Here is a 16,489-nt window from a genome sequence, read left to right as displayed (position 1 = left end):
TTCCCGGCGGGGTCAGGGATTTTCTCTGCCTCGTGATGACTGGGTGTTGTGTGATGTCCTTAGGTTAGTTAGGTTTAAGTATTTCTAAGTTCTAGGGGACTGATGACCATAGATGTTAAGTCCCATAGTGCTCAGAGCCATTTCTACTTCACTTCTTCATGATCCATGGGGAAGCGATATATTGGATGTATTGGGGACTGTAATACATCCCAAGAGCTATCACAATAAACCAGTTCTTGAAACTTTGTATGTAGGCTTTTTCAGGATAGTTTACGTCTATCTCCTTTCAGACCTCAATTTCCTACTGCTGTGATCTTAATCAGTTGAATCTGTACCACTGGTGTATATATTCTTCAGTATGTTAGTACATAGATGGACTATAATTAAAAATTTTAATGGAATGTCCAAATGTTTGTATAATGTTCTCCCTGTTGTTAGTTACTGTGCCATTTTAACAGAAGAAGTGTAATATCTTTGCAGTCTACATTTTTATTTTACTTTTTTTATATTCTTACAATGTACAGTTCTTTCTCTCTTCAAATTTTCATTGTAGCTACTCACACTCTCTGGAAGACATTTAGTAATAGTTTTGTTTAACTGAGCATATTATATAGCATTTCGTGAAATACCTTAGTACCTAAACAGTTCCCTTGTTCTTTTTGAGGTCATCTTTCCATTTTGCTTCTTCATACCTGCTACAACCTTGACAGACGCACTGATGATCTAAATTCGTTATGATCACTGCCCACTTCACGACTGAATGCCACCTGGTGGTGCTGCAAACACATGACAGGCTTAGGAAAGCAGACAAGAGGAACAGAGACAAATGGGAAATCATTTTAGGGATGACATGGGCTGCAGATGGGGAAATCCACTTACATAAAGGTCTTTGACAAAGAACACATTGTTACGACCCAGCACCAGGGAATTAGCATCACAGACACAGCTAGTAGGCTGTCCACTTGTTACTGTCGTGAGCATCTGTGGAAAGTGGTTGAAGGATGGTGAAACCATGAGCAGGCGAGAAGTTGTTGAACATCAATGCTTCACCACAGAATGCAGAGGTCAGAGGCTTGCCAGCTGTGTAAAACAGAATAGACGGCGATGTGTGGGAGATCTGATGACAAAGTACACTGCTGAGACAGACACAAGTGTTTTGGAGCTCACTTTTCTGCGTGTGTCGTTGAACATAGGGCTCTGTAGCAGATGACCTGTATGAGTTATTGTGATGACACAACAGCATCATCAGTTACAACTGTAGTGGCCTAGAGATCATCGAGATTGGATTGAACTAACGAACTAACTGTGATAAAGAATGAGCTTTTCAGGGGAGTGTGCACTATTATGAACTTTCCTGCCAGATTAAAACTGTACGCCAGACCGAGACTCAAACTCAAGACCTTTGACTTTCGCGGGTAAGTGCTCTACCGACTGAGCTACCTTATCACGACTCACGACCTGTCCTCACAGCTTCAATTCTGCCAGTACCTCGTCTCCTACCTTCCAAACTTCACAGAAGCTCTTCTGCGAGTCTTGCAGAACTAGCACACCTGGAAGAAAGAATATTGTGCAGACATGCCTTAGCCACAGCCTGCGGGATGTTTCCAGAATGATATTTTCACTCTGCAACGGATTGTGCGCTGATATGAAACTTCCTGGCAGATTAAAACTGTGTGGGGGCCAAGACTCGACCTCATGACCTTTGCCTTTCACGGCAAGTGCTCTACCGACTGAGCTACCCAAGCATGACCCACGACCCATCCTTACAGCTTCAGTTTTGCCAGGAGGTAGGAGACGAGGAACTGGCAGAATTGAAGCTGTGAGGACAGGTCATGCGTCGTGCTTGGGTAGCTCAGTCGTTAGAGCACTTGCGCGTCAAAGGCAAAGGTCCCGAGTTTTAATCTGCCAGGAAGCTTCACGACCTTGATAAAGTTTATTAACATTCAAAAAAATTCATAGCAGATGTTCTTGACAAAGTTTGTATGAAAAGTGCTAAGAAATGAAACAACATTGTTGTCAAAAGATTTCAAAACATGGGCATCTACTTATCTGTTAGAAAAAATATAGGCCTCTACATACAAATACGTCAAACAACACTTAGTACAAAATGCATAGAACCTTTTTTGTGCTTCAGTGTATTTCTTCTTCGTTCTAAGTACTAAATAATATATTTTTCTTTCCATACAGTTGAGTTTCACACTGTTAAATAGGTTATTGGATGAAATTTGTTTATCGGTTTATATACTTACTTAAGCACAAAGTAGGCAGAAATAATTTCTTATTTACAGATAACTGGACTCCTTTGTGGAACACTCTTAGCAAAAATGTATTAACTGACATGATCATTCGCTGGAAGAGGTACTGTAGTCTTCCTGTGAAAACCTATTTATTTGTCAACATCGCTATATTAACACAAATTACTGAACTACCAGTTTCGGTAATATGTGCTGCCATCTGTAGCTCTACAAAAAGAAAACATACGTGGACTTGTCACGCAATTTCAGGCGCCATGTCATGGATTGCATGGCCCCTCCTGCCGGAGGTTCAAGTCCTTCCTCAGGCATGGGTGTGTGTGTTGTTCTTAGCATAGTTTAAGTAGTTTGTAAGTCTAGAGACTGATGACCTCAGCAGCTGGGCCCTTAGGAATTCGCACACATTTGAACATTTTCTTATAAAGAAGATAATAGGGCATACACACTGCAGCTTAATGACAAAAATTATGTATCCATAAAACCGAGTTGTCGTAGTTATGTCATACAATGCTTTAACCACACTGTCACATTACAACTATACAGTATGGTGTAGTACAATAACTCACATGAAATGCTGTTGATATGCTCAGATACTATCCAAAGTCAAAATATAATAACGAATATCTCTAATAACTAAAATTTAAATAAAAATCCAACCATAAGAAAGTCAAGGCATTACAATTACATGGCAGGCTTGCTGTCATAATGTATGTACAACATGGAGTACGAATGGTATGACCAAGACATATGCAACATCTTTCCTTTTTTCAGTATAATGCCATGTTGGCTGCAAAATAGTAACTGATGACTGCGTTTGGAGTATAATGGAAGATGGTGCTGAGAGGTTCCACCATGTGATGGTCTGCACTGCATGACATCAATTAGGACTAATGTAACAGGGTCACATTTTTGTTTAACATTGGAATTAACAGAGGAAACATGACATCAAAAAAGTATAAACTAACTAATCATAAGAGCAAACTTTAAACAAATTGTATGTAAAGGAGACTCAGAGTCTGTAAAGTGTCATGGATGGCCAGCTATGCCATTAGATAAAAACTGGAAACATATTGTGGTGTAACAATGATATAATATATCATATACATTAACAAAATGAAATTAAATGAGCATATGGCATTGATGGCTGGGAGGCCCCATTAGGGAAGTTCAGTCACCAAGTGCAAGTCTTATTTCAGTCGACTCCACATTGGGCGACTTGTGCATTGGTGATGAGGATGAAATAATGATGAGGACAACACAACATAACACTCACTCGGTGAACACAGGACCGCTGCATAGGAGGCAAGCATGTTACCACTCAGCTAAGCAGGTGGACATACATTAACAAATTTATGCCATATAATGTATGTAATGCAATAAGCCTTAGGGAAAACTACACAGCTGATAGTCACATAATTATGAAACATTATTTGACCTTATTGGTCGATTTCACTGCAAGCAAAGAAAGACAATTAACAATTATGCAACAGGAATCTGTAAAACAAGCCCCTACACAATGTAGGCCAGCAATATAAAATATAGTTCATGTATAAAACATTTCTAACAAAAACATGTACCAATATAAAAATATGTATAACATATCCCTTTTGTTTGCTAAATGTTTAGCTTTATATCAATGTGCTGTCACAGTGTGAGTAACATTGTAGTTGAATCTGAGAATACATAGGATAATTTACAAGGGAAGTTAACATAATTAATACTTATTGGCCAACTATATTATATAACTGCAGTGATACCTTATTTTCACAGCCTGAATCTGTTAGCATGAATAGCAAAATACTTTTTTAATTAATATTTGTATTGTATCTGTCATGTACTCATCGATTTATGAGAGTTCTTGTAAACAGTTCCACTACCATTTGTATCACAATAATAGGGGTGAGTTTCAGTAACTAGAAGATAACAATCTAAGTTAATGATATCAGAGGCTACATATACTAAGTACTGTACACTTTTGTATCTATTTTGTTGTCGTGTAGTGTGTGTCTACAACTATTTCATGCGTGGGAGTGACATACTGTAATTTTTTTATAGAACAGAAATAACATTCTCCACTGAGAGGGGTAGTGATGTGGTTATCACATTGGACTCATATTCGAGAGGATGATGATTCAAAGCCATGTCCACATATCCTCATTTACGTTAACTGTGATTTCCCTTAATCAGTAATTCAAATGCCAGTATTGTTTCGTTGAAAGGGCATGGTCGGTTTCCTTCCTCATAATACCCTAATACGAGTGTGTACTCCATCTCTAATACCTAGTTATTGACAAGACATTAAACACAAATTTCCATCTCATTTTCTCCTCTAAAACATTCTACAAGTTTCCAAAATAGTCATTTTGACCCTTTACACTTTCTAGGGCTGTACTGCTTTGTGTGTTATTCCTGGGGAAGCCTATGCCCATATGCTTTACAACTGTCTTACCACTCCACTGTCTTTTGAAGATTTTTAATATCATTTTGTTTGTTACATGGTTAAGAGGCCTTGTAGCTTGAGTATTCTGACCTAGACCTTGACCAACATCATAACAGTGCAGTGGGCCAAGGCTTATTATAACAATAGTTCCAGTACCAATATTATCACGACAAATACGATCGATTGTCAATAACCAAAAAACTAATAGGCGAGTTATGGCAACCATTAGCTGCACATACAGTTTCGTAAACTTTAGTATTTATTTCCTTGTTATTTAGAAAGTCTACTTTATTTTACGTATGACAGTAATATATCGTTGCTTCAAGTATTATACCAGTGTTCTCCATTCAGTTTTACCATTAGTACTGTGTTGGGATTTGATTTAGGACCTAGGCATCAAGCTAGGAAGTGTCACTCCAGTTTCGTCTTAATGTTCAGCATGCTACAGGAACATAATCTTGTGATCTACATTGCATTTAAGTGTTAATAAAACATTTTTAGTTGCTTACATCTTATGACAATAAGAATAAAATAATATTTTCAATGCAGAGTACTGATATATATGTAGTTCATAAACCCACAAGTACAGCACAGATACAATACGACAAGTAAATAAAAAAAGTATTTTGCTGTTCCTGCCAACTGATTCAGGATGTGAAAATAAGATGTCACTGCAGTTAAATAACGTATTCAGCAGATAAGTGTAACTTCTATTAACTTCCCTCATAAATAGGCCCATGTATTTCAGAAATAGTGTGTAATGGCTATAAACCAACAACAATTTTACTCATACAGTAATGGCGTGTTGATGTATGGATAAAAATTAAAAAAATGAAAGGTATATTTTGTTTGTAGTTTTATACTGGAACATGCAATTAGTAAAAATCCTTTACACATGAATTGTATTTTACATTGCTATACTACATTGTGCAGGGGCTTGTTTAACAGTTCCTGTTACATTAGCTTTAACTGTCATCTTTGCTTGCAGCAAAATCGACCAATAAGGTCAAATCCTATTTCATAATTCTGTAAATGTCGACTGTGTAGTTTTTTCCTAAAGCTTATTCTATTACACATATTATATGACATAAATCTGTTAATGTCATTGTTACATCACAATATGTTCCATTTTTTATCTCATGTCACAGCTGGCCACCCATGATACTTTGCTGATGCTGTGTCTCATTTATATACAATTTGTGTAAAGTTTTCTGTTGGGATTCCTTGGAGTACACTACTTTGATGTTACGTTCCTTCTGTCAATTCCAATGTTAAACATAAATATGACCCTGTTACGTTAGTTGTAATTGACGTCATGCAGTGAAAACCGCAACCTGGTGGTACCCCTTAGCACTGTCTTCCGTTATACTCCAAATCCAGTCATCGTTTACTGTTCCACAGCCAATATGTCATTATATTACAAAAAGGCAAGATGTTGCATCTGTCTTGTTCATACTATTTGTACTCCAAGTTGTACATACACTATAATAGCACATCTGGCATGTCATTGTAATGCCTCGACTTCCTTGTGGTATTTTTATTTATTTTTGTTTAAATTTCACTTATTAGAGATATTCATTATTATATTTGGCTGTTGATTGCATCTGACCATATCAATGGTATTTCATGAGAAATATTATTTTACAGTATATCGTGTAGACCTAATGCAAAAGTGTGGTTGAAGCACTGTATGATGTAACTACCGCTGCTCATTTTTATAGATATGTAACTTTTGTCATTAAGCTGCAGTGTATTCCCTATTACCTTTTTTATATAACTGCAAGCATAGGCCACTTTACACAGTTGGCTATACAGTAAGCCTGTAACACGGCATAGTTTCTATTTATACAGGGTGAGTCACTAACTATTGCCACCAAAAATAACTCCGAAAGTATGATAGGAGCTGAGAAGTTTGTAAGACAAAAGTTGTGTGGGACAACAGGGGCTATAATACGACATTGGCTTTTAGTTGTTAGATGTGGTCACGTCAGAGATATGAAGGTCAAATGGCTCTGAGCACTATGGGACTTAACTTCTGTGGTCATCAGTCCCCTAGAACTCAGAACTACTTAAATCTAACTAACCTAAGGACATCACACACATCCATGCCCAAGATAGGATTCGAACCTGCGACAGTAGCGGTCGCGCGGTTCCAGACTGAAGCACCTAGAACTACTCGGCCACTCTGACCGGCTATGAAGGTCAACTTTGTTTCTTTTTTTCTTTTCTTTCTTTTTTTTTTTTAAACGGGATGCTATAGTTTGGTACATATTTTCTGATAGTGGCTATCGAGAAGAATCCAATAATGTGTAACAGTAACGTCTTTGAAGCTCAACGAAGGTCACAAAGGTGGCATGACGGTCCATTTACAGAAGGTGTTCGAAGTGATGACCGTTGGTATTAATGCAGTGCTGCAATCTTCTTATCATGGATTGAGTGGTATTACTTATCACTTCGGCACTTATCGAAGCATATTCTCTGACAATTCTCTCTCGCATATCTTCAGGTGTAGTTGGAATGTCTTTATAAACAATGTCTTTTGCGAACCCCCACAAGAAAAAATCCAGAGGCGTCAAGTCTGGCGAATGAGCTGGCCATGACACATCTCCTCCGTATCCAATCCAACGATTTGGGAATTGTCTCTGCAACTCATTTCTAGCCATCAGTGAAAAATGTGCTGGACACCCATCATGTTGATACCACATTCTGTTCCTTGTTCTTAATGGCATTTCTTCCAATAACAGACCTAATGTTTCTTGCAGGAATGTGTTGTACTTCCTACCATTAAGATATCCTTCGATGGAATAGGGGCCTATAATTCTGTCCTCCAGAAACCCACACCACACATTCACCGACCACGGGTTTTGGTGTGCAACTTGCTGCAGCCAACATGGATTTTCAGTTACCCAATTATGCTTGTTATGCAAATTAACTTTTCCATGGTTCATTAATGTAGCCTCGTCAGTAAATAAAATCAAATTAATAAATATGTCATTCCTTTAAATCTGAAGTTGAGCTCATTGGCAGAATTCAATGTGACGCATAAAATCCGTACCAGTTACTTCTTGGTGGAGACTGATATGGTAAGGATGATATTTATGGCGATGGAGAACATGAACAACACTACTCTGGTTCATGCCAGATTCCCTTGCGATTTGACGCAAACTAACACAAGGATTTCGAGCCACAGTGGCAAGAGTACCAATTTCCGTTTCCTCGTTAGTAACTCTCCTTTGCCATTTATGTTTCCAATGCATTAAAGATCCAATTGTTCTCAATTTATCATACACATATTTAAATGTAGGATGTGTAGGGTGAGTACGTCGAGGATATCTTTCAGCGTGTAACTCTCTAGCTCTCAGTGAATTTCGTTGACATTCTCTGGAAATGAGAAGCATCATTCACATTCGCTTGTTTCGACGATACTAATCTTACTGTTCCCATTAGTGTTGTATTGCAAAACCATCGAATGGTATTTACATGTCACTGGCATGTTAGATGGATAGGCCGTATTCGGCGAATATTTAATATTTGCACAATACACGAGAGAGAGAGTTATAAGTGATAAGGAATACCACTCAATCCAGGATAAGAGGATTGCAGCATTGTGTTGATACCAATGGTCACCACTTCGAACACCTTCTGTAAATGGACATGCATGTCACCTTTTTCACCTTCGTTGACTTCAAAGACCTTGCTGTTACACATAATTGGATTCGTCTCGATAGTCACTATCAGAAAATAAGTACCAGACTATAGCATCCCATAAAAAAAAACAAAGCTGACCTTCATAGCTCTGACGCTACCCCACTTAGCAACAAAAAACCAACGTCATATTATGGCCCCCGTTGTCCTATGCAACTTCTGTCCCACAAACTTTTCAGCTTCTATCGAACTTTCGGAGTTATTCTAGGTGGCCATAGTTAGTCACTCACCCTGTAGATCTGGAGATGGCAAAACATATTGGCGAAACTAGTAAACCAGTAATTGTGTTAGCATAGCGATCTTGGCAAATAAATGGTTTTCACAAGAAGACTACGGTACAAAAGTATAGAAGACGTCATGGAAACCTTTGCAATGTGTCCCGAAAACAAAGAAGACGACGAGGGGGCGCAGCTAGAACGTGTTACCCTTCGATGTTACCAGACGACGCCACTGTCCTCCTCGACAATATAAATGTGAAAAGTTTCTTCACGTACCATTCTGTTCCGTTGACGAACTGTATGAATGCCGCCTTAAGGAGTGGTTTAACGTTTCTTTCCGTTCTGTTGACTCGGCTCTAAATCGATCTTTATGTGATTTTTCCGTACGACTTCGATATTTTTCGCGTGTCTTCATCATTTGAATATCTTTGGCCCATAACAAAAATTTTCCCGCGAGAGCGCCATTGTATTTGTTCTTAGCCGTTGAATGTAGGTGTGTTGGGATTGAGGTGACAGGTTAATACCGCTTCCATTATTGGTAGCTGAATAATGTCTTCTGATAAAGTTTGCAAGACAACGGAAGAAGAAATCGAAAATGATAGTGAGAAGGGTAGTGACAGTGACGACTCTTCGGATGAAGAGGGAGGTATCAGACTCGGTGACATTTACATCCCACCTGGTCCAAAACCAGTATGTTCCTTTGATAGTAAGGGACCGAGATTGATGATTACACACATTGATAACGAAAATTTCAAAAGTTATGCTGGAAGGCAAATATTAGGGCCTTTCCATCCGGTGAGTGAAGATTTACTACTTTAGTAAATAAAATAGCATAGAGATATTGTGTTAAAAGTTTGTCATCACGTTCTCATTCATTTATGTGCAAAGCCATGGCAAGTGCTTGATATTATATATGTGCCTCTTGTCAACGTTGTATTTGTTACATATCATAACAAGGTTTTCTGCCCATATTATAGCCGGTTTCGTATTTAGATGCTTGATTAAATATCAGTACAGCTGTCCTAGGTGTTCGCAAGATTGTTGTAGAATTTCTCGTTTCTTTGACATGTAAATACGTAGTTGTGCACAATGGCCTCGTATTCCCATTAATTTTGAAAAAAAAAAAAAAAAAATTGAAAATGTTGAATTAATGTCGTTGGGTGTGACCAGTGACATAGGAGATATGCAACAAACGCTGTAAACAATGTGGCCATTATAACGTGATGTTATTGATTTCTGTGCCGCCGGCTCTGGGTATTGATTTCGCACCTGATCTGTGACATTATGGCTGCTGTGACGTCACGTTTTTGCGCATATTTTGAATTGGATTTCTGCGTAACAGAACATTCTATCTATCGTAATCTCGAGGGGTTATGCGGAAAGTAATTCGTTAATTTTTAATGTTTATCAGAAACGGAGAAATCAAGGCTTCCTAGGAAAACTGTTGTATTACTTACTTAATTTTTTAAGATCTCGTGCTTGATTTTCTACTCATGAGATAAATTGTATTCGTTTTACCGGGAACAGATTTTGCTACGAAAAGGGGCAAAAAAATTGTTAGCCTGGGTTGTTATAGAAACTGATGAATGTAATTTTGAAGAAAAAAAAAAAAAGGGTGGGATGTAAGTGGTAGAGGGCATGATGTAGTTGGACCATAGTTGTGGAGAGCAGTTGTTTCAGGCAGTCACTCTTTTTCCGGATATGATTTTTAAGGCAGTTAGACAGGATAGCTTGTAATATGTTAATAAAAAATTATATAACAGATAGGTCAATCTTAATGTCAAAGGGGGGGGGGGGGGCGACTAGTTACAAGGGATTAGATGAATTGACTTCATGCATTTGGCTGTGAATCATTCTGTAGGAATTAGGGACAAATAAATGGACCTGCACACACACAATTGAAGGGTATTGGGGCAATGAAAAGCCTTATTGGATGAGGGAAAGAGGAATTTCAGTGCTGCAGAGTCATTTAGATGTTGGAAAGTGGTGAATAATGTGTGTGCCAAAGGAAGTGAGTCAGATTTGTTCTTGAAATGGTGATTTTTTTTTTTCCTTATTTTTGCAATTATTTTTATCTCTTAATTCTGTTTCATGTTTGATTTTGATGTATGGGGGTGTTTTGTACGTGGTTTCATAGGTAGCTTTGATTTCTGGGAGAACAAACTATTTGCGATCCTAATCACCTATTGACAAGTACTGTGACACACCCTGTTACTCCGTACTGTTCATTTCAGTGCTAGTTTTGTATGACAGCGACTTGCTGTGTAGGGAATTTTGCATAGTGTACTGAAGTTGGAAATTGTTTGATGTTAGTGAGTTTGTTGATAGTAGGTTTTAGTGGACTGAAAAGATGTATTTTTTTGAAATGATGGAAGAGGTTCAGAATTTGAGTTTGGTTACCTTGTGACTCAGTAGAACAGCTTAATGTCGCAATAATGGCTTTGTTTTAGCTAGAGGTCTCAGTTAGGATGGAATGTGATTAAGGTTGGAGTTGGTGAACCCAAAGAATCTGGCAGTGGAAAAGATAAGTCGTGATACTAATCTGTAGTATAGCTTGATGTCTGTTAGTTTGGACTGCAACAGTTCGGTTGAGAGCTGGTGTAGCCAATGAATCTGTCAGTGGAAAAATTACAAATTTAATCACTCCTTTTTTGAGTTGCAGCTGTTTGAACTGTGCTAGTATCTGCAAACTAAGGACAACATCACAATTCATGAGATATTAAAAAAAGCAGTGAAATATTTCTCTGCTTAGTGTTGCTACCCAATTGATCTGCATGAGGACACTGAGTAAATGGGTCAATGTTTTTAATTAAATTGTGGCAGGAGGTAGAGGATCAATGTTTTTTAATCAGTCATGGGAGAAAATTTAGACACCCACCCCCATACAAAACCACACAAAACGACGAAAAAAACCAACATCACAATATCATCTGGGAAATGGACACTTCCCTTGACCTATATATCTCAACAGCAGCTCCCGATCCCATAAATTAGGATCCAACACTTCCCTTGGCCTATATAGCTCAAAAACAATCAATGTTTATTAATATACTAAATGTGACTGCTACAAATAAGCATTGATCCGTATACATTCTCTAATAATTTAATTTAAAAAAATTGATCCATTTACTGGAAATACGGAAGTGTCCGATCCCACCCGTCTGCTTTGACCCATGACGTCACGAATATGGCGGAAACTACCATAAACCACGATTCCAATATGGCGCATATAAAGTCGGTACGTACGCGTTATAAGGATGAAAATACATCAAAAAACAAACACATACACTTTCCACAAAAAGCCTAATGACACTAACGGGACAAGGGTGGAAAATGGGTTGGTTTTGGGTGGGGGTAGACTAAATATAAACAAATTTAGACACCCACCCCCCATACAAAACCACACAAAATGACGAAAAAAACCGACATTACAATATCATCTGGAATCGGACACTTCCCTTAACCTATATAGCTCAACAGCAGCTCCCGATCCCATAAATTAGGATCCAACACTTCCCTTGGCCTATATAGCTCAAAAACATCTCCCGATACCAATATCAACATACACAGCCACACATTGGGATCGAACACTTTCCTTGACCTGTGCACTGTTAATTTTATCCGTCATATCCATTCCTGAACAAAAACAACCAATTAATTTTACTAAAATTACCACACGATGTACAGGGAACAACACTAAATTAACCTTCACACAAAATCGTAAACTCACTGAAACGAATTCCACTACAAACACAGCCAACACTCTAACAATTCTGGATAATGAGCAAAAGCAAAGTGAGCCCATTACACCACACAAACGAAAACCCTGAACATACCACCAGAGAACACAACAAACCACAACACGACGACATCTACAAACACGCCACACTCGCAAACCAAACTCCGCGCTGTCATGACGTCACACACAACACCCTTAAGTCACGGGTCAAAGCCAACACGTGGGATCGGACGCTTCTGTCGACCCCATTTACTCATTGTGCTCATGCAGAACGATTGCTTAATCATTTCACTGCCACATTTGATAGGTTTTTATGTCAACAATCTGAGGCATGCAACAACACATGTATTGTCATGTAGAGCTAAATGACTTAAATCAGTCCACTTAATAGCACTCGCTACCATAATCACAAAGTATCTCACGAAACTCAGTAATACACCGAAAAAGAGTATACAGGGCAATGATTTCAATTATGTTGCTAGAAATGCATTGCCTCTCTTCTGGCCTCTCATTGGTTATGTCAGAGGATCACCCTGTTGGCTACATGAAACGGATATGTAGCCAACCTAGGAGTAGTAGATGAGCACTGCCGTTACTGCTGCTAGCCCTGTGCTAGACTTTAGCCAGAGGTTTCATGTCTAGCTACTTGTAGGTGAATAAGAAATGTTTTTATGTATTCTGACAAGCAGTTAAATATAGTATGAAATGTTAAAGCAGTGAAAGTTAAATTTCATTTTGTGCGTTAGTAGCAGAGTTATACTATACATACACAAGTAGTTAAGAAGAATTGTACGTAAAGTATAACCTACTGTTGTGAGTTTGACATGATCATCGGATGAGGAAGGATGGAAGTTCACGCTTTGCCTGGCCATCCTGATTTAAGTTTCCTGTGGTTTTTCTAAATTACTGCAGGTAAACAGCAGGGTAGTACCTTCAACAAGGCTACAGCCAACAACCTGTCCGGTCCTTACTAAATACCTCTGTATATTACTTTCATTTACTGTGGCTATAATAAATTTATGTTGTTTAACCTTTAGTTTTATTTAGAATGGACTAAGGTCATTTGTTTTGCAAATGACTGATTTGTCACAGGTTTCTTTGCTTTTGTGGAAGTGTTAGCAGTGAGGCTTTGAATGGTGTGAATATGTGAACTCTAGCCCTTTGCTTCATTATTCAGTGCTCAGTGAGACAGTTAAGTTGGCCAACAAATATGTAATGTATTCACGTATGAATCTTTGTGATAAACTTTCTGCACTTTTATATGATAAGCTGTGTAAGGAAATTTCAATGTAGAATAATATTTGTTCATTCTGTGATCATTTATTTTATTAGTTTGTGCCTATCACATTGATTGTATTCATGATGACTCAGTGCTGTGGAATTTCATTAGGTTTACAAATATTTTTCTGTTAAAACATGGCTATATGTGGTCATTTATACAAGTGATTTTAACACTTCAATGAATAGGTGATTAATGTAACCTTGAAAGAGGTGTACAATTCTATATTGAATTTGTGGCTGAGTTAGCCACTCTAACTATAATCTAATGTAGATATCTCGAACAAAAAACACTGCCCAGTAGTTCGAAGAAAGCACAGGTACTATCCGTCTACAAGAAAGGTAGTAGAAGTGACCCACAAAAGTACCGTTCAATATCTTTGACATCGATTTGTTGTAGAATATTATAACGTATTTAGAGTCCAAACATAATGAAGTATCTTAAACAGAATGGCTTCCTCCATGCCGACCAACACACATCCTGAAAACATCGACGATGTGAAACCAACTCACAACATGAAAGCTATAGGAAACTCTCTTGCTCCTCCCATGTCTCTTACCTGGCAGCCTGCTGTACGTAGTCCCTCAGTATCCTATGTGTTCTCAAAGGTACTTTCTGGGGTGCAGATCGAACCATGCTCCTCTGTTTGTACCAGTCTCTTGCCTATCTGAAACTAGACTATGGGTGCTTTGTTTATGCGTCTGCATGTCTGTCCCTCTTATGCTATCTCAACACAATCCACCATGGTGGCATCTGTTCTGCCATTGGTGCCTTGTACACTAGTCCAATTGAGAGTCTGTATGCTGAAGCTGCTAAACTACCATTGTCCTACCATCGTGACTTTCTCTTTGGAAGGTATGCTCGCCGTTTGTCTGCAGTGCGTGACCACACATCCTATGCCTCCTCCTTCGATTATGCCTTTGATCACCAGTTTGGTGTGCGTCCCTCTTCTGTTACCTCCTGGAGTCTGTTTCGGCACTTGCTCCGGCAGCTTCGCTTCGCATTACTGCAACTTTCCCGGTGGGTGTGAGCCCTTTACCACCCTGGCTTCGGAAGCGTCCAGTGTTAACCTTGGCCTTCATTCGCTTCCTAAGGACACTACTCAAGCCTTTTTCTTTCGTCTTCAGTTTCACTGTCTTCACATGGAACTTCCCATTAGTACCTTTTCGTACACTGATGGCTCTCGAACTGATCACGGTATTGGGTGTGCCTTCATTGGCACCCACGTCTTTTCACACTGGCTTCCGGCACACTGCTAAGTCTATGTGCAGTGTACACCATCCATCTCTTAATGCAATGGGTCCAGGAAAACTGTCACTTGCTCACTCTTGGTGGAGCCACTGTGATGTTTATGTGGGTTTCCTGGTCATGGCGGTCTGCCTGGAAATGAGGCGGCTGCTGCTGAGGCTGCAGTCCTCATCTCAGCCCACTAGTTCCTATACTCCCTCCACTGATCTGTGTTCCTGTCTGTCAGGAGGTGGTATCCCTTTGGCATTGCCATTGGTCCTCCCTTTGTGGGAATAAGCTCCGTATTATTAAGCCTCTGCCAGGAGCTTGGATGACCTCTTGGCCCTCCTGCTGGGAGGTGGTCATTTAACTAGGTTGTGTGTTACCACTGCCTCTTTAGCCATCGTCATTTGATAAGTGGCACTCCCCTGCCTCTTTGTACGCATTGCGCACAAGTTTAACTGTCCGCCACATCCTGATGGAGTGCCCATTTTTTGAACCGTTCATGTTCCCGCTTAGATTTGCCGTCTGAGTTATTGGCCGTTTTAGCAAATGACGCGTGGGCTGTCAACCCCGTTTTACTTTTTATCTGCCAAAGCAATATTGCGAAAGCCATTTAATTTTTAGTTTTGGACCTCTGTTTCTGTATGGTGTCTTTTGTAGCCCTTTCTCCATGTCCCTGTTTTTAGCTGTCTTCTCTTCTGTCAATTGGCATTGATGCATAGTCATTTTTTAATTCCTCTCTGTCTTTGTGTTGTATAGTTTTGACTTGGGTGCGTATGACTCCAGTTGTTTTTGTGCTGCAAATAAACAAACCTGAAAGCCTTTTATTAAGGCAGTTGGGTAAATGCTGTATGTCTTAGTTTCTGGGAAGCATTTGACTTGGCACCACACCAGTGCTTATTATCAAAAGTTCAGTCATATGGTGTTTCAAGTGAAATTTGTGATTGGATTGATGACTTTTTGGTAGGGAGAACACAGCGTTTCATCGTGGATGGAAAGTCATCGTCAGATGTAGAAGTAACTTTGGATGTGCCTCAAGAAGTGTGTTGGGACCTTTTGCTGTTCTGTATAATGATTTGAGAAAATATTAATAGTAACATAAGGCTTTTTGCAGATAAGTTATCTATAATGAAGTACTGTCTGAACCAAGCTGCACAAGTATTAAGTATGACCTTGATAAGATTTCAAAGTGGTGCAGAGATTGGCAACTTGCTTTAAATGTTCAGAAATATATGCAACACACACACACACACACACACACACACACACACACACACACACTCCTTTGACTGTAATATCAGTCAGTCGCATCTACATCACATGGATACTCCGCAAATCACATTTAAGTGCCTGGCATAGGGTTCATTGAACAACCTTCACAATTCTCCATTATTCCAGTCTCGTATGGCACACGGAAGAAGTCAACATCTATATTTTCCGCGCATGCTGTGATTTCCCTTATTTAATTATGGTGATCATTTCTTCCTATGTAGGTCAGCATCAACAAATATTTTCGCATTCGGAGGAGAAAGTTGACGATTGAAATTTCATAAGATTCCACTGCAACGAAAAACACCTTTGTTTTAATGATGTGCACCCCAAATCCTGTATTATTTCAGTGGGACT

The 16,489-nt window shown here is 39.0% G+C and overlaps 1 protein-coding gene across 1 annotated transcript in view; it reads left to right on the top strand.

Annotated features, from left to right (window-relative positions):
• The first annotated feature begins 9,063 nt into the window (after positions 1-9,063).
• Positions 9,064-16,489, top strand: part of LOC126471446 (structural maintenance of chromosomes protein 4-like) — a 252,910-nt gene continuing 245,484 nt past the window's right edge. Inside the window, exon 1 of the mRNA XM_050099628.1 lies at positions 9,064-9,410. Within this exon, the coding sequence (XP_049955585.1) occupies positions 9,165-9,410 (246 nt within the window). The 5' untranslated portion in view covers positions 9,064-9,164. The remainder of the gene's footprint in view (positions 9,411-16,489) is intronic.

The sequence above is a fragment of the Schistocerca serialis genome, chromosome 3 (genome assembly GCF_023864345.2).
Source record: "Schistocerca serialis cubense isolate TAMUIC-IGC-003099 chromosome 3, iqSchSeri2.2, whole genome shotgun sequence".
Taxonomy (NCBI): domain Eukaryota; kingdom Metazoa; phylum Arthropoda; class Insecta; order Orthoptera; family Acrididae; genus Schistocerca; species Schistocerca serialis.
This window is presented reverse-complemented; position numbering and strand designations above follow the sequence as displayed.